Source organism: Grammomys surdaster, unplaced genomic scaffold, assembly GCF_004785775.1.
Source record: "Grammomys surdaster isolate TR1022 unplaced genomic scaffold, NIH_TR_1.0 126248, whole genome shotgun sequence".
Lineage (NCBI taxonomy): Eukaryota > Metazoa > Chordata > Mammalia > Rodentia > Muridae > Grammomys > Grammomys surdaster.
In genome coordinates, this window is record NW_021621048.1 from 5,076,126 (window position 1) to 5,096,122 (window position 19,997).

A 19,997-nucleotide genomic window follows, 5' to 3' on the forward strand; every position below is an offset into this window, starting at 1 on the left:
TCCTTTATTGTGGTAGTTGTTTGGTTTTATTTGTGTGGTAGAATAGGCATTTGGGTAGAATAGGGATTTGATTTTCTTCCCAGATAGTAAACCACTTGTTCTAGAGACCCATGGATTTAAATCCATCTGTGTACTCATGTATTATGTATATGTTCTGGGATTCCTGTTGTTCACTTATATTTTGATCTTTATTCATTAAATTATCCTACTTTCATGGTTTATCTTAATATCCAATGGATACTGGCTTGAGGGATGGCTCAGTGGTTAAGAGCACTGACTACTCTTCCAGAGGATCGAAGTTTGGTCCCCAGCATGCACACAGTGACTAACAACCATCTGTAACTCCATCCAGAAGACCCAATGCCCTCTTCTAGCTTTCATAGATGCCACAAGCATGTGCTACACAGACAAACATGCCTTCATAGGCAAAACAGCCAGACACATAAAATAAAAATAAATTTCAAAAATTAATATAGATATATAGACATAAATCTCCAATAGATCTCCTATGTTTCCTCCTTATTTTAAAAGGCCCCTCTGCTATCTGTAGTACTCATAGTTTTATAATTCTAAATGAATTGAAAATGATGTTGTGTTTCTAACAGAAAATAATTTGAGAATTATATCTCTCTATTTATTTAAGTATTTTTATGGCCCTCAGTAAATTTTTATGATTATCTTCATATTAGACTTACAAATAACTTTTTAAGTATCTCTTTAGCTATTTTATAGTGTCGGTTTCTACAACGAATGGAGGCTTGCCTCTCCATTTGCATCTAGTTCTCACTACCTAACTTCATTTACTCTTTGTAGTTTTGAAATACAGTATTGACCTGATATGTAGGCTTAAAAGACAGGTGTTACAATAGGCTACCAGGTTCACAAAGTCAAGATCAAAGCACCAAAGGCAATCAATCTGTACCTGTGTGTGTGTGTGTATGTGTGTGTGTGTGTGTGTACATGTCTATACACGTACATTGGTCAGAGATCTGTATCAGGTGTCTTCTCCAATCTCTAGGGTTTAAGACAAGGCCTCTCTAAACCTAGAACACACCTATTTGATTAGACTGGTTAACTACCAAGTCCTATGGATCCCCTTGTCTCCACCTCCCCTATACTAGGATTACAGGATGCTGCCATCCCAAGTGGTTTGTTTGTTTGTTTGTTTGTTTGTTTGTTTAAAAAATTGGATTCTGAGGCAATGAAATCAGGTCCTCCTCAGTATATATATTGAGTCTCCCAAGCCTTGATGCTTGTCTTTTGAATCTTTGAATAAGTTGGTACAGCTTATCAGAGAATCAAATTTCTCAACTGTGCATCACAGACTCCATGATAGAGTAGGAAGTGCCCATGTACTTGACGGAATTCCTAGAGTTCCTTTCTGGCCACTGGCCAGGCTATCCCAAAGTAGATCCGTAGACCAAGTTAATGATCACCATGAATTTGATTTCCATATGTGCTAAGCTAAAACTTAAAACATATAGATAGGAAAATAGCCTAATCTAGAGAAGAGGAAGAGGAATGTAGTAGTCATGTACTTGTGCATCTGTCTACCTCTCATTCCCACTTCCATGGGCATACTGTAGTAGTATGCCCATGTTATTTAAAGAAACTCTCTCTTTCTCTCTCTCTCTCTCTCTCTCTCTCTCTCTCTCTCTCTCTCTCTCTCTCTTCCCCCCCCCCATTGGATAATAGTATCTTAAGCAAGGTGTTTCACCCTCCCTTAGCAAAATGATTAACAGCTTCTGTAGTCAGACACTTTCCCTGGGATGTGAATCTTTACAAGAGAGATAGGAAGATGCATAAGTGCTTGTACCTGTCCTTTGCAATAGCAGAACCTCATTGAGACTTTCTAGTCCTTCCTGCCAGTGAAGCCCTAGCACTGTCTTGGTGCCTTTTCTCCCCTGAGACTTATCATGCATCCCTCCAATAAATTCCCTCTGGTGACAGTAGCAGGGGGTCTGTTTTGATTGCTCACAAAGAAGCCTAAACAGGATCAAGGAAATAATGATCTTACAAGCTATGTCACAAAGGCACCCACAAGTTGATGACAGACCAGGAAGGAAAGGAGGTTCAAGGGCAGCATAGCCTTGAGGCAAGAGTACTCAGTACTCAGGGGCCATCTTAGGCCAGGTGCATACTTAGAGACGAATCAACAAACAAAAATCAAGCTTTTTAAAGACAGCTTGCGTGGTGCTCATTGTCCTCGCCATTTCAGCTGCATCTTAGCATCATCATAAGCACCCCAGTAGGAAGGGACTTTCTCACTCCCACGTCTCCAGCGTTCACTTCAGTTGTTACTAATTTGATGATGATCATTTGATTTATTTCCATCATCTTTTCCTTCGATTTTTTTGCCACTTCAATGTCTGCCATCACCTCATCTTGGACTCTTGGAAACCACCTGCGAGCATTCAATAGTCACACAGAAGAACTTGGTTTTATAGGAAACAAGTGGCTTTTAGACATGCAAATGAAGGCTGGCATTTCTGTGCCTCAGAAGTTTGCTGCTACTGGAAATACTACAAGTGCGGCTGGGGAAGCTTACTTAGGAAGATTGGGCAGGTATAAAGTGTAAATGAAAAGCCTTCCATGGGGAGGAGAGTGCACACATTGAAATGGACGACTGGGATTCTTCACAGTGAGAAGAACACAGCAAGAAAGAATTTATGAGGCTGTGTGTACCTAGCTTTCAGAGCCAGCTGTGGAGGGAGCAGCCACTGGCTTCTGGCTCTTCAGCTGACTCACAGGAACTGGGACAAGCCATTCTTTTAATTGGCTGTTATCTCTTCACTGCTATAGCAAAGGGATTTCATTAGTTTCCAGGGAGGGACTCTGTCCACATACTGAATGTGACTTTTGAGGAAATGGAGGACTCTGACATGTTCTCTCCAAGAGATTTCTGGTATACCTGTGTCCCTGTCTTCTGATCAGTAGAGGTCTTCCTCATACAGAGACCTACTTTCCAAAAGTCATTAGGTTACTAAGCCATTATTTTAAATTGAATATTGAAAATAATTCAGCAGCATTATGTATAGCATAATCCCTAATAAAATTGAATCCTGTCATAGGAGCTGATGTTCAGTTTATGAAGATAACCAAAAAGCACAGCTGGAAAGGTGATTTGAAAATTCATTTTTATAATCTCTTTCCCAGCTGAGACTTTGGGGGTCCAGTTTTTGCCAGCAGCAAACTTTCAGGACTGTCATTAAATACCAACGTGGGAGATTTCTAACGGCCACACTGACACAGTGTCTAATGATTCCCTGCTCCCAGGCACTGCTAGAAGAAATTCATCTTCCATTTTTAGATTCCTGGGGCCTATTTTATAGCCACGGAGGAAGGAGGGAGGGTATTGGTATACCTCACTCTCTCACACAAAATTTAAACAATATAGCGCACTATTTATTCAGCTTAGAATGGTTTCTGTCTAAGAAAATAAACTTGTAAAATATGAAGGAAACTTGCTTTGATTGCTAAGCAAAGCTAGAGGGCTTTGAAGTCTGAGCCTAAAGAAGAAAGGTTCTGTGTCAGATAAAGAAATAAACAACCATACAAAGGTTAACGCTAGTCTTGATCTGGTCCATTCACTGAGAGAGTTGACCAAGAGGTGCAACAAAGGTGCTCTCGGCACATCCAGGGAACCCAACAGTGAAGCTATGTCTGTCCTGTCACCAGCAAGTCCCTGTTGGTCTGCAGTCTTAGGCCCTAATTACACTGCCTGGTGAGAAAGAGGTGACATATGTCAGATCAGTTCCTGAAAGGCTTTTGTGGAGTGAAGAGGGAACCTGGGGAAGTCTCTTCTCTTTCACAATAGCTGAAGAAAATAGATCTCCAGCTGCAGCAACTTCTCCTGACATGTTAAGACTTCTCTTGATCTCTGTGACTGGGCTTGTTACTTCTCATCTTTACCAATCACAGATTGGCAAAAATGGGTTGAAAAATTCTAAAGAAAGCTTTCAGCTTAGAAGTGAATGTGTTCTGTTTGGCTTGCATCTGACATGTTGTATGACTGGGCTGAGATATAATATTTTTGGTGCTCCATAACTAAAGCAAATTGCTGTGAAGGCCTTCATTTGAACTTTTTAAAAACAAATCTGTCTAGCACCTCTTCACTCAATACTGCTCTTGATTGCTCACTGACAGGACCATACATTGTAGACAAGACTCTGACAGATAAGGAACAGTGTTTACCAAGAGGCTCAAAATGTTAGGCCTCCAGGCTGCAGGAACAAGTACCCATTGTTCCCAAGGATACTAGTGACAGACACACTGAACCACGAGCAAGCATACCACAGGGCAGGCTCAGTAGACAGGTGTAGCACACATCTTTTCCAGATGTAGCTCATCATGGTGCTCATGCCGGCATTTTCTCAAACCAAATCGCTCTTCATAGCCATATCTAAACCACCTGCACAAGTGACTGAATTTGTGGACAGTCTTACCCTGACTTTTTCACTGTGAGTGTTCTCAGCCAATACCTCAGAGTTTCAGGAGGCAGAGTGGAAAAAAAAAAGGTAAAATGAGTTCTCAAGAACTATATTCTGCATGGAAGTATAAAAATTGTCAGACTGTGACACAAATAACCAATATACAGGTGATGGAAGAAAAGATAGTCAAAGATATTTCCGGATACGTACTTCAATGGCCTCATACACTAAAACAGGATGGGGAATGACACTCTTGATTTCTTTTCCTGGTGCTATGATTAAATACTCTGACAGAAACAACTTAAGGAAGGAAGGGGTTAGTTAGTTTAGCTCCCAGTTCAAGGTACAGTCCACTACAGTGGGGAAGTTAAGGCAGCAGGAGCTTGAAACAGCTGGTCACATGACACCTATGGGCAAAGCCTAAAATAATGAGTGCATACCAGTACTCACATGCTTTCTCCACCTGATACAACCCAGGAGCTCCTGCCAGGCAGTGGTCCTGCCCAGTCAAGCAGGTCTTCAAACATCAGTTAATGTAATCAAGATAACCCCCTAGAGGCATTCCCTGCAGCCCTTCTTCCTGCTGATTCTAGATTCTGTAAGATTAGCAATTGTCACTAACTCTCACTCACAACAATTAGGTGACTTAAAGACCTTCATGATCCTACCCATGTGGAACAACCACCTGGGAAGGTACATCTTGTACTAATAGATGTGATTACTGATTAGAAATTCCAGCTATCCTGCTACAATAGTGTTCATTGAATCTAAGGAAATGGACAGGCAGGTGGGCTTTGCCTGATGAATTACCAAAGGCTTAGGCAAAATGTTAGGAGTCTAAGCAAAACAAAAACAAAAACAAAACAAAAAAACAAAAAAAAAAACAAAGAAAGAAAAAGAAATAAATAAAGAAAAAAGAGTTCTCTTCTCCTCCTGCAACCTTTAAGTTAAACTGTAAAAAGTAGTCACATAAGTAAGAATTTTCTTACATTGATAGTCAGAGGTCTCGGGAGTGTGGAGGTTGCTTAGCAGAAATTTAAAAACTTTGCAACATGAAATAATTCTAAAATGCATATTCTGTCTGTGCCATAGAAGTCAGGAATAAGTACATAGGTTCATGCTATTTTCCCTCTTAAGTTCCACAGAACTGTCTGCCAGCTACCCAGCTGCCAAGCGTGTGAAACAAGACAGTAAACATACACTTTGGAAACATTCCTTCATATTCCCTGAAGGAATTTTCCATTCGGTTAAATCTTTGACTTCCAGTTCCAAGTTCTCTCTCAGTAGTGGTAGCAAACCTGTCAGAACAGCTTCTTTTACTAGATCAGGAATAAAGAAATGCATAGCCTGAAAAAGAACCCATCGACCTTGAGACTCTCAGAGTACTGTGGAAGAACAAGACACGTTTTATTTTTCTTGTACTCTTTCTGTGTTCTGGTAATATAATCAATATTTCATGTCTAAAAATGCAATATTCTCCAACTTCATAAGCCCCTCAAGTCTGCATTTAATGTCAAAGAAAATCATGCTCTGTGTGACAGACATCTATTTCTACACTTCCCTATCTGAAGCCTTTATCAACTTCTAATGAGAAAAGAATGGGGCTTAATGTTATCACTGGCTGAGAGCATAGGTGACAATGGACTTGAATAAAACAGTTGAATATAAGGAAAAAAATGGGCCCTACTACTAATCAATCCTCATAAAACATTTATTTGTATGTAAGGATATAAATCATCACCCTGGGTTCTGTATTCAAAGTAAATAAGCATTTCCTTAAATAGAGAAGAATTAATTTGAGAAACAAGCATTTGAGTACCTAGTGTCTTTTTGAAACTTATGGGTTGGAGACGATACAGAGAGAAAAGCAGTAGACATGTGTCGTGAGGATAAGGAGGTGGACAGGAGGTCAGTGTGCATCTGTAGGGGCCCATGCAATCCTTCTGTTGCATCTTACACATACCTTGACACAATGTAAGAACTGTAGTGTTCCTCACACAGACACTTTAAGTTAAGGATGCTTAGAACTTACTACCTACTGCAGTGCTTGCTAAAATTTCTGACTCTTACAGGCTAAAATACAAATAAGTCTATCACATGCCACATGCTTTCATTTCTTGTTCATCAGAGTTCTTACATTACTTAACAGTGCGCAAAAGTGCTTGTTAAAATTATGAAGTCTTTATATTTTCTTCCAACTTTCAGTTGGCTTATCCCAACTCAACACCATGATTGCAGACTACTCTTCTTAATTTCCTGAGAAGACAATGGGATTTAGTGGAATGCAATTAATTTAAATTGAACCAATCATCCAATTTGTTCAGTGTCTGAACAATCACCTAAGGGTCCCAGGACTCTTCATTCCCAATGGAGTGTTATTCGTTTTACATAATTTACAGTTACAGGATCATGAACCTTGATCATGTAAGCAAGCAAATTGATCTGGAGGTCTCTGAAGGGGTCCAGAGAATAAGTAACAGAGGATAGTGTAAATAGTATTTGGTTATTCAAAAGGCAGCAATTGTTGCATGAAAACTGACCTCTCTGGAAATAATTTACATACCAACAGTATCATTATTTTTACCAAATAGCTGTTTCCTGAATTTCCTTGCCAGTGAATTTGAACTGAACTGTGTGCTTTGTGGTTTCTCAAAACAGTTCTTTTAACTAGTGTCTGAAAGTGTTGGTTCTAATTTTTGTTCAAAATTGCATAAATGAGTCCCTGTGGTCAAGCCTTTTATGACCTTGCCCACCACTGAAACCTCAGTGGGCAGATGCTGAAAGACAATTTTGTGTACAAGCATGAGTCAGACATTCTTACTTTCTCTAAACCGCTTCCTGATTTCTTCCAGAGTTGCATTTAATGGCTGCTTGTTTTTCCAGGGGTGATAGAAATAGAATCAACATATTTTATATGATACAAAATAAATAGCATTTTCCTTTTTATTTTATTACTTATTTGAGAATTTCATTTGATGTATTTTATTCACACTCCCTGTCTCCCCCACCTTTTCCCGGATCCCCATCAATCTCTTAACTGCCCAACATTGTGTCTTTTTTGTTTTTTTAAAAAAACCCTTGAGTCCCAATTGTGCTGCCCATATATTCTTGAATGAGTAAGCTTCTACTAGAGCATTGTGAATCTATCAAGGGTACATTCTTTAAAAAAAAAAAAAAAAGAGCTCTCTCTCTCTCTCTCTCTCTCTCTCTCTCTCTCTCTCTCTCTCTCTCGGCAGCATTCAATTGCCAATAGCTCCTCATGCAGTTGTGGGACTTAGTGCCCATCTGTCCTCTCCATGTAGACTTTTGTATGGTTTTACCTGGCATAGGTCTCTTGCACCCTGTCAACCACTATGAGTTTAAGCATATAGCTGTTGTGCTAAGTTCAGGAAAAGAATGAACCTTGTAGTTATCTATGTCTCTGCTCTTACATTCTTTCATCCCTTGAGCTTTAAGAGGAGGGGTTGGAATATGTACATCCCATTTAGGGATGAGAAATATGCAGTTTCTTATTCTCTGCACCTTGACCAGTTGTGAGTCTGTGTGTTAATCACCACTTACTACAAATGGAAATTTCTCTGATAAGGGTTTATATATGCATTAATGTAGGCTTATGAAGATAAGTCACTGGGAGTCAGATTAATAATATGTCCATTTAACAGAATTCTAAGTACCAGGTTCTCCCCTAGAGCTATGACCTGTCTAGGTATGAGTTTTATCTTGTAGAGCAGGCATTAAATCAAATAAGAAGGTGATTGGTTACTCCTATTATGTCCATGCCACTGTTGCCCCAGTCTGAGCATGTCTTGTTAGATCAGTCAATGTAGCTCTCAGAGTTCATAGCTGGGTAAGACAGATGATTACTTTCTTCTCCAGTGGCATGCATAGCACCTTCTAACACTATGAAAGCTAGCCAGGGCAGATAAACCTTCCAGGTCAGTATCAGTGTGATTTCTCCAAGCTCTATGATTCAAATATGAGGTGTCTTCAGAAATAGGGTCTAACTATCAAGTTTTGGCAGGTAAGCAGTAACACTGGCAATAGCCTGTAATGTTTAGATGTCTATAGGACTCATAGACTAACAACCCCCAAACAGGTTAACCCATTCCTGAACCTTCCCTGTATCCCTTCCTTTACCCTGCCTGACTTTAACCCTTCCTGTTCCATTATTACCATTTAATCTTTATATCACTAAGTTTTACCTCCACTCTCTTGAAAGCTCTTTACTAATTGCCTAACCTTGATGGGTCTTTCCCAATAGACCACACATACCTGAAAATTCAAATCTAACACCAACAAATGAGAGATATGTGTGATGTTTGTCTTTCTGAGTTCATGTTGTCTCACTCACTATAAAATTTCCTCCAAATAATTTCATTTTTTATCCCTTTGGCTTTGAGCTAGAGTAGATACTGAGTGAGTTGTTTTTAGTTTCATTCTCTTACCCACAAGTTTCATTTTTCTGAGTAGTATAGTCCATTGTGTAAATAGAACATGTTTTCCTTGCCCATTCTTCAGTTGACTTCAGTAAACTGTTTCCATGTCCAGCTATTGTGGATAGAGCAATCATGAACTCTCTGGTTGGATTATTAGGAGTAAGAAATTTCTTCTTAACCTGTTTTCATCATTGCAGTAATGGGGGGGGAATAAATCAATGAATGACCTCTTAGGGCATAGAATGTACAAAGTACATATGTCTTGTCACACCATTCCGTGAGAAAGGTTGTGTTTGGGCCTTGAATGAGTTTCTCTGGCTTACTCACCTCCTTCATGTCTGCTTCATTTCTTCTACTTTTAATAGTTATGAGAAAACTTTACATTTACTGAATTTTATTAATATGCTTAGTTTGGAAAGCATTTTAATGTGTAGCGTATTGCTTTATACCTAGAATAAACCTGAGGAACATCTGGGTGCTATCCAAAGCAGAATCTTCAAAATGTGAAGCCATTGGCCAATACCACTGGTGGGGAGTAGACAGAATACTGAATGAATGGATGTTGTTGATATGTATATAGCCATGCTAAGGACTCCAATGCCTCAGACCCATGAAAATGACAAAGCCTTACTCTAGATCCATGTGAGAATGTTGAATCAACCACAGGTTCCTCATTCCAGATGTTGACTGCCTAAGACTGTTTCTCTATAAAACACCCCAGCTGAGACTAGCTAACCCTTCCTCCATATGCGTTCATAATGAACAGAGTTTTCCAGTTGCTAGTGTAGTAGGCATTCTTCATTAGAGAGTGGATAGTCTACCAAACCACAGCTTTTCTGTATGTGCACCTGACAGTCCTTCATCCCCATTCTGTCCTCATTAGGTTTCCCAATCCAAGTCATGCTGGACCTGGCAAACACTCATTTTCTAACCATGTTCAGAAATGGAAAATGAAAACCTGGGCAAGACAGAGACTGGAGGTCCTCTAGGCTCCTGACAAGAATGGAGCAGGTGTTCCTTTACCATTCTAAATTTTACTCACCATTGGCATCATTAGATGCTAGCTGATTTTTATTATAATTATTTTGAATCTATTTTATGCCACATGCCTAACTTTGTGAAGGTAACAGTCTACTTACTATCAATCTTTCTTTTACTAATAAGCTCTATATAAGGCTATAAAATTTTTTCCAAATAATTTTGTTTTTATCCCTTTGGTTTAGACATAGAGTATATGCTTAGTGATATTTATTTCTAAGACAGTTATAATTTCTAATTTAATTTTATCTTCAACTTAGCCTCAGTAAGAAACGTCTACTTCAAAATATCTAATGGACACATTTAGTTGCCTATGTCTTTTGTTAATTCCTGAACCTATGATACTTTGATTAAAAAAATGATATGGTAATTTTTTAGCAATTAATGATAGATATTGCTTCCTTTCTTTGGAGAGGAAATCTTACTGAACTATTTGATGGTAAAATACATTGTTAACTTACTCTTATAAGTAATTTTTAAACTCATCAGTATTGCTTCTTTTAATAAAAAGGAAAAATAATTAAAGGTCTCAAAAGTCCTACATGATAATTGTTCTCTGAAACAAAAAAATATTTCATAGAACCATGTTGATTCAGAAAAGCCAGAGAAGGAGAAACAGAAAAAAAAATATGATTTTAAAATTCCTTTAATATTAATAAGAGGCATTGATAAATATAAGAAGTCAAGGAGAGCAACAAAAGAATGTGTGTTGTCCCCAAAGAATCAATAGCAAGGCGATAGTCTCATTTCAGGGCTATGCAAGGTTAAGATCAAGCTGTTGCAAGAGTGAATTGATGCTGGTCAAAGCTTACTTCTTGAAGTTCAGTGTAAGGACCAGAATATCCCATGACAATATCAAAATGTAGAGCTTGGGGCATTACTCCAAAATTACTGTAGTTTAATAAGATTCCCTGTACTTGCTGATGTGGATACCCACTAACTGCATTTGGGGTAAAGTCCAGAAATTCTCCTGTCTAATGCAGATTCTTAAGCTGCAGTGGAACTTCCAGGAAAGGTAGAGGTCTTTAGTGTTTGAAGAGGACAATGACAGGTGTTACAGCATATTCCAGGAGTGCTGAGGACAGGCAGTGGGAGGGGTGAGAAACAACAGCTCTCACACTAAGAAGACAGGGTGTGGGCTGCTCCGAAGACGCTGCCTCCGTCCTTGGCATAGACATAGCAGAAGTCCCCATTCTCCTTGTCTTTTTTTCATAAAGCAGGTTTTTTTTTACAGCTCTAATCCACAAGCAATCAGCTTCTTTAAACAAGATTATTCAATTTCATTTTGATTAAAATACAGTTATAACCTCCCCCCAGTCCTTCTCTCTCCAACCTCACTCATACCCGCTGCCCACTAAGATGCATACCTCTTCTCCTTTAACTATTAGATACATGCACACTATATATATGATGATATTAAACATAATATATAGCGGCATTAGGTAATAATATAATTTAAATACATATAATAAAGAATATATAATGTAAATAATATAAATTAATGTATTAATTCTGGAAGGTTGATGAAATGTGTTTAGGAATAAGTAAAGCATAGAACTCCAGAACATTTATCTTCCACTTGATGGAAAGGAGTTCTTTCTTCAGGGGAAGATGATCATTAGCCTGAACATATCCAAGGATGAGAATGTTCATACTCCATTGTAGAGTAACACGTCTGTGCTGCAAAGACCATGGGACTGGAAACAAGACATGTCCAGGTCTGAACTGTCCCACTTCTTCTGTGGTCTTTGTTCTGACCTCTTTCTAGTCCTAAGCCTCTTCTTCCTGACTCAATCCCTTGATGCTTTTTATAAATACCTATTCCAATCTTGTAGGGAACTGAAAAAGAGGATAGTTGAGGCCTCTAGGATATAATGTCTCCTTTGTCTTGATTTCTTCATAGTCCCAGTTCTAAAGAGGAAGATGCAAGGTGATATTAGTTCTACATGGCAAGCAGGTTGTTCCAGATAGCAAATGGGAACCTCAGGACTAGACAGAGCTATGAGAAACATGTAGAGGAAGTCGGAGCTGGGACTCTTAGGCCTCTGGTCCTGACTGAAGTCACTTCCTGGCTGCCCTTTCTTTCTCTGAGAGGTGTATGGAGCTGGCCTGGAAATGCTGTAAAAGGCAAACAGTCAAATGGAAAGGGAGGTGGGACATGCCTGCAGAAGTAGGGGGAGAGCCACTGGTAAGGTGCAGCCAAGCAGAAAGCAGAGCAGTGAACAGGAGGGGGGTCCTCTGGCCAGTTTTCTAGTCCACACTCTGGGGCTGCACCCTGACAGAAGCCAACAGCACCCACAGGAGAGTGGAGCCAGGATCACTGTCAGGAAGGAAGGTAGATTTAGAGCTAAACCACTGATTGGTGGATAGCACAAAGAGCCTTTGGCCTCTTGTCTTTTACACATTGCTGTCTGAAATAGAGCTAAATTTAAGGCTGCTGTGCAGAGCCCTACATGACAGTAAACATGAGATCTACCTAGGTTACAAATAAAATGTGCGTTAGAAAATTGTCCACTTTAAATTCATTCTGCGATGGGGATTTTTATGGATACTGCAGTTCCCCCTTGCTCATGGAGGACAAGATCAAAGACCCCACCTGTGCCTGAGTCCTGGACACTCCCTAACCTGCTAGGCGTAGTAAGAGATTTGTAACAACAAATACAAACCAAACAGACAATTAAAACAATAAGTTAAAGTAAAAGCTATTTTAAACAGAAGCATTTCTGGAATTTTTCATCAAATATCTTCAGATCAGAATTGACTGCTGATAACTGAAAGCATGATGTGAAACTTCCAATAAGAAGTGGCTTAGGTGAGAGTTAGATAAGACAGTTTCAAAGTGTGTTTGGCTTATAAAAGTCATTCTAATCATAATAATTTATGTGATTTAATTAATTACCAGGCTATAGAATTATTATGATCATGTATGCTAATTGTAAAGGCTAAATCCACCTTGTTGCTTTACTTTAATTACAACAGCAAGCTTCACCACATGATCTTCATGGTTTGTCATGCATACGATGTAGCCATACACAGGATTCTGAACATATTTAGGAGGGACATTGTGTGTTAGTGTTCCACAGAGGGCAAGGAAATGAAAGACAGTGATGTGATAGAAAACCCTCTTCAGAGGATGAGGGGAACCAGCTCAGATGTGAAATCCCCACATCTCATATCTCCTTCCCTGGAGTATCAGAAGTGACAGCTTTCAGATAGATAGGGATCGCTTCAAAACATGCATAGATGACCTAACATAGGGAGAAAAGCAAAGAAAGATGTTGTTGGGGGAACACTGCATCTCAGCTGTCACTTCCATGGTAACCAAGGTGGCTAGTCCCTCATCCATTCCACAGAGAGAAATATTCAGTTATTTACCAACAACACTCACAAATTCCCGGTGCTTCTCTAAGGATTAGTGTGGCCAGAGATGTTCTTAAGGTCTGTTTCCATGAAGAAGGCAGAACGACCGACAAGTGCAGAAACGGTTGGGTGACAGGAGAAAGCATGAGCGGGGAGCCAAAGAGAGGGGTAGAGAATGATGAAAGGTCAATTTTATAAAGTGGTTATAGGGGTAGTTTGTCTGTTTATGTAACATTTGAAGAGATACCCTGTCTTACTGTGTCCTGCCTCTCCATTTGGATGCCCAGGCACCACAGGCACACCGCCTGGAGGAGGCAGGGCACAAAGTCCGAAACTGGGAGTCCACAGTGGTTCCCCATCACCTCTCTGGGTACCTGGGACAGGAAACCAGTAGGGTCTGAGCTCTACCCCTTGGAGCATCTGTGCCAGGTGGAGATGAGAAGGCTGAGAGGAGGAGGTGGAGTCCGGGACAAGTGGAATCTGATTGGGAGTAAGTGTCAAGAGTACCGGAGGGGCTGGAGGGGAGAATGCCTTCCTCTGGAATCGTAACTGTCACTCTTTAGTCAAGGCCTTCCCTCCATCAGTCCTTAACGAAGCAGCTCTCTGAGATCTTTGCTTGTTCTGACTGGTCTATTTGACGGTGGGTGTAAGTAAATGTATACCCTTTATTTGGGGTGAACCAGGGTTAGATACCGCTTACGGGAAGGAATACCCAGGAAGGTGGAGGTGCATTGGTTGAAGGCTCAGGGCTATCTAGATACCTCATTAGCACAGAAAAGAACTCCAGATTTTCTACTATGACTTTGTGCCCATGGTCACCAGTGTGGTGCAGTGGTTATGTGTTCCAGGGCAGGAACGGAGACAGATAGGGAATGGCTCTACTCCTGCTGTCAAATGTCTAGGAGTCCCAGAGTTTGAACTCATTCAGCATTACCAGTTCTTATGCCTATCTGGTAGCATGATCTCACATGCCCGATATAATACTCAAAGGAAGAAGGGAACCACAAGGGTGTTTTGTAATGAACATTCCCAATTCTAGATTTTCAAGGGCCTTGTGACAGGATGTATATTCGGGACCATGAGTCAGGAGGAAGTGTGTTAAAAAGGCCAAAGAGCTGTGGAGAGGGAAGAAGGGACAGAGCTGGCCTCTGGGAGTATATTACAATGTTCTTGGCAGAAGACTCACAAGACCTGAAATGTTTTTGAAGGATCACTGTGTCTCTATGAACAGAATGTGAGGGACCAATTGGGGAGGTAAGGACTTCAGCTAGCAATCCATTGCTGTCATCCAAGCTAAAAATGATGATTGCTTAGAAGGGGACATTAGGGTTAGAGGAGTTGAAAAGTGGTTGGGCTTGGCTAATAAATGCAAATGATACTGTGCAGTGGGAGAAGGAAAGATTGAGCCCAAAGGCAGGACCGAGGTGAAAATAAAGATACTATGCTGAACAGAGACAGCAAGCTGAGATGCTGAGTCACCAGGAGCCTGAGCCTGTGTGCAAGGATACAGCAATTCAGTAACCAATTAGAGGGAGAGGAAAGCAGCTCACTGTAGCTGTGCACCATGCTGAGCCCCTCTGACTTTGCAAAGGATCTTACCCATTCTTATTCTTAGAACAATTCCTTACCCATCACACTTTTGGATTTACCTATACCCTCTCCAGAATATCAATACACTGGTCAAGTGGTTTCCCAGTAAAGAGGAGCTCAGTGGACCCTCAATGAGAGGACTCCCCTGCAGACTTGAGATAGATGCACTATGATATTTTTAAACAAACACAGAGAAACATTTCATATCCAAACAATATGAATGTGATCCTTCTACCGCCTCAACATCTTATCACATCTTAAGCATTCCTGGTCCTGGTTGAATTATAGAAATTCTGTGAAGAGTAATGTTGGGTTTCTTTCTTTCTTTCTTTCTTTCTTTCTTTCTTTCTTTCTTTCTTTCTTTCTTTCTTTCTTTCTTCTTTCCTTAGAATTTCCTAAGACATGCTAAGAAACTAAAAACTTACCAAAAATCTTCAGAAACATTTATTAGATATATATTTCTTAACAAATTTTTCCTCCTTGGTTTTTGTCTTTATCTAAAAATTTAAAACATAGTGTTAAAGGGAATGCACGATGTAAATCAATGGCTATGTGCTAGTATTATATAAACATGTTTTAACAATATTTTATCTGATACCAACTTGAAAAATAACTACCATGTAAATAAATGCATGCAGTTTACATATGAAAAAGCTCAGCCCTTTAAAATTCTTTATTTCAAGCTCATTTGAAATGCCGGCATTCAGCTCATGTAGCGCTCTACTCTTAAGGATCATCAGCATTTAATTTATGAGTGTTTTTAGATGGAAAGCCTCTGCTGCTTAAAATTCAGTTCAGTCCCCTTGTTCTGAGTTGAGGAGTACTTATCTCCCAAGCTTTTCCCCAAGACCCCCTCCATGCCCAATTTCCCATAATTAATCTAATCTATCATCCAAAGTAGAGTGGAGCTCTCACCAAAGCCCACCCAGCCCAGGGATGCTAACAGAGTGGCAGAGCCAAGGAACAAATAACACATTTGTCCCGTCGTTATTCTCTGTCCCCACATGGCATGTGGCATGTGTGATTTCATGTAGCATTTAAAGCTCTGAGTAATGTGGCTTTAAGAAATGCTGCTCCCTGCAGCTGACTAGGGATGGGCTGTCAGGAAGCACACTGGAAAAGACCTCAGCCCTACCACCTTCTAGGGGTGAATGGCTTGGGCAGAAGTGCTCCTTGGTGCTCAGCTGCAAAAACGAGTGTGCCTAACTTCGCTAGGGATGCAGAGGCACATGAGGTCTATTATCTGATACTTGGCAATCAGCAGCATTGGAAAGAGGAACAAAAGCCTTGTCCAGGTCTTAGGCTGGTGACTCATAGATTTAATAGTAAATGATGGTACAATAAGAACCTTTCCAGGCTCCCCTAGGCACACAGAGGAAAGTAGATGTGCTGGCTACTAGAAAATGTGGCTAAGTAGTTGGCCCTTGTTCTGGGAAGCCCAAAGCTGACTCCCACATTTTTTAATTCACATGTTTCAAAGAGTAGCTCCTCTAACTCTTGACTAGAGCATCGTTTCTCTTCAGAAAGAGACTACTTCCATTCTTAGTCAGACTCTACTGTTTAATGCTTTTCTATATGTTTCAATTCCAAGACCCCTTTAAAGCAAGTAGTAAGATTTACCTGGATTTTATTATCATGATAATTATTGAGAGTCATACCTCTCCTGATAGCAAGTTCATTTTCCAGCCCTGTCCTTTGACTTGGGAAAGAACATTGGTTTTGACTGGTCTTCTTTTGGATTTCAGGCATAGTTGCTGTTCTCTTCTGTGGAGTCACACAGGCACATTACACCTACAACAATCTGTCATCAGATTCCAAACTGAGGACCAAACAGGTAAAAGAAAACTCATGACTGCCTTTGTCTCTTTCTTGGTGTAGTGATTCTGTAGCCACTCTGACAGTGCATGTGAAAAGAATTTCATTAGTAAAGGAAGAAAGTATGCTTAAGGCTTCATTATAGGTTGGATATTTATAGATTTTTCCCCTCCAGGATAACCATTAACAATTCTCTTGGTAAGCAAAAATATAGTTATAATAGTCTCTCCCTCCCGAGAGATGGGGAGCATAGACTGTCAGTCTTGAAGATGAAAGCCCTATAGTCTGTAATAATTCACAGTCACTTACATCTAAAGGCATTATAAAGTATGTGACTGTGGGTAATTATCCAGAGAAGGAAGAGAAGAAGAATGTGGAAGCATTGCTTGGTCATCAGTTGAGTGTTTTTGTTTCAACTGCCCATTGCCACATGAACAAAATATGTTTCCCTTAGACTGAGGATATATTGGTGTGTGTATCTGCAGAAAAACATACATAGATTCTTTCTACTAAGACACACTTAGTCATTTTGTGCCAAGCACATCCTGAATACCAGAAATGCAGACAGAGATTGAATGTGGCCTTTACTTCAAGGGGTAAACCCCATGTGAAAGCTGTTGATGCGGGCAAGGCATATAATAAGCACCCAACACACAGTGTACTAGATATTAGGACAAAACTATCTCAAGAGTGTTTGGGGAGCATCTTGTAAGGCCTTCACCCATGGTTGTGGTTGGGGAAGTCAGCTTGAAATTTCCAGAAACAATACCCAATCTGGAGCAAAGAAAACAAAAGGAAGAGGTACCAAGTCAGATGTAGTAAAGGATAGAGAGTATTTAAAGGATATGTGAAGCCAAGGGATTGGCACAGTCAAAGTCTGTTAAAGAATTCACTGATGCTCTGTAGATGGATTTACAGCAGACTTACAGGTAGAGAGAAACTGAGTCCAGGAGATACAAGTAAGGAATGAGACAATACAGGTAGCCTCAGGCTAAGGAAGATCAATTTATATGCTTTAGGAAGGGGGTTGAACTTCATCCTAAAACAAATAGAAAGCCGTGGTTCTCAATCCTTCCAATGTTGAGACCCTTTAATACACTACCTTATGTTGTGGGGACCACCAACCATAAGCTTACTTTGTTGTTACTTCGTAATTGCAATTTTGCTACTCTAATAGATTGTAATGTAAATATTTGATCTGCAATATATCTGATAGTGGATCACAACCCATGGGTTGAGAACCGCTGGATTAGAGCAACCAACAGGAATCATTGCCTCAAAGTTCTGGAGTTCAGAAAATGGGGACAGCAGTATTGGTGTGATTAACTCTTTCTAAGGAAAAAAAATCTCTCTGTCTATCTGTTTCTGTCTCTGTCTCTCTCAGTCTCTCTGTCTCTCTCTCTCTTTCTCTCTCTCTCTCTCTCTCTCTCTCTCTCTCTCTCTCTCTCTCTCTCTCTGGTGGTTTTCAGAGCAACCAACAGGAATCGTTGCCTCAAAGTTCTGGAGTTCAGAAAATGGGAACAGCAGTATTGGTGTGATTAACTCTTTCTAAGGGAAAAAAATCTCTCTGTCTGTCTGTTTCTCTCTCTCTCTCTCTCTCTCTCTCTCTCTCTCTCTCTCTCTCTCTCTCTCTCTCTCTCTCCCTCTCCCTCGATCTGGTGGTTTTCTGGCTACCTTTGCTATTGTTCTATTGTTCCTTGGTTGACAGACAGATCATCCTGATGGGTACCTTCGTGTGCACATGGTTCTCCCAGGTGCCAGCCTCTCTTCAATTTTTTTTCTTTTGATAAGAACATCAATCAGATTGGCTCAGGGCCTACCCTACTCCAACACAACCTCATCTGAACTAGTTACATCTACAGTGAGCCCACTTACTAAGGTCAATTTCTAGAGCACTAAGGATTAGAACCGTAACACATAAATATGGGGGAGGGGTGCCTAACTCCTCTCAAAAAGATATTATTAAAATATTTAAAGCAAACTAATTTTAGGGTAATTGGTGCTTCATTTTAGGATGCTCGTTCTGGTAGATATGAGGAAAAAATGCCTAGACAAGTTAGCTTTACTATTTAATGGCAACAATGACATAAACTGGCTATCCAAATAACATCCAGCAGGAAGTATTTAATTTCCGTGTTTATAAGTGTCCATCATTATGATTGGCAGGCTTGGTGGTCTTTACTTGGAAAGTGAGTGCTTGCATGTCTGCAGATTTGTTAGGGTGTGTGTTCCATGATTCACTTCACCAAGTGCCACATACCTGTCATTCTGTGAGTACTGAAACCAGTTCATTTTGATCGTCAGCTTGTACCACCGTTCCTAATTACCTTATATGGCTCAGTACAACACAGGAAGCAACTGACCAATATGCAGTGAGTAGCCTTACAGTATTAAATGGCCAGGACGATGGCAGTAGGACATGTTGATGAACTGGACTCAGTCATGAGATTTATCCAAAACACAACAGAAGGCAAAGAAGCCAGAGACTTCTCATGTGATGCTGGACGGTGGGCACAAGGAGAGTAAAACAATATCCAAGCGAAATCTCAAACTGGCTTAGGCGAGACTCTCTGCGGAGGCTCAAGCTGGCTTTCATTCAGGCCTGTCTGTCACATCTCAATCTCAGCTTGTCCTCATTGTGTCCTCTGGAACAGGGATTCTGCAAGGCTACCCTTCCCCTGCTCTCCCTTCACTTCAGGTGGATGCTTTAGAAACATCATAAAATGCAATTTCTTACCTCTTGACAGTCCTCAGGTAAAACAGAAATAAATAAGCCAAAATCCTGATACTAATACCCAGAAACTTCCAATTCCGGGATTTTTTAAAGTATAAAGACTGGTAGCATTCTCCGGGGCTTTAAGGAGAGTGTCTAGGGCTGTTTTTTTCCGAGAGTCTCTTCTGGTTCTCTCGGCATTTGTATTCTGGGAAGCTGAATCCTGCTTAGGGACTTGCACTTTTAAGGCATGCTATCTAGACTGCTCATCTCAGCAGCACTTCAAAGATAATGCGTCTCAGGGTGAGACAGCAGACCAGCACCTAGGGGAGACAAAGCCAAAACCAGAGCCCCACAGCCTTCTGTTCTCCCTCCGAATGTCATGACGGAGCACTCGCTGACAGGCTCCCAGAACATCTCACAACACTTGCCCTTCTTAGGAAAGAGGTTTCTACAAGCTTATTCTTTAACATTCAGGTAACTGCACACTCCTGACCCTTGCTCCCTCACTGGCTTCAGCCTAGGTGAAGTAGGATTTTTTTCCGCTCTTTTCTCCTGGCTCTCCTTCTTTTCTTCTATCAGTATCTATCATTTCTAATTCACTTTTCTCTACTA

General features: G+C 40.4%; 1 protein-coding gene across 1 annotated transcript in view; it reads left to right on the forward strand.

Annotated features, from left to right (window-relative positions):
- Positions 1 to 19,997, forward strand: part of Slc9a9 (solute carrier family 9 member A9) — a 521,462-nt gene that overhangs the window by 250,560 nt on the left and 250,905 nt on the right. Inside the window, exon 9 of the mRNA XM_028758965.1 lies at positions 16,600 to 16,688. Within this exon, the coding sequence (XP_028614798.1) occupies positions 16,600 to 16,688 (89 nt within the window). The remainder of the gene's footprint in view (positions 1 to 16,599; positions 16,689 to 19,997) is intronic.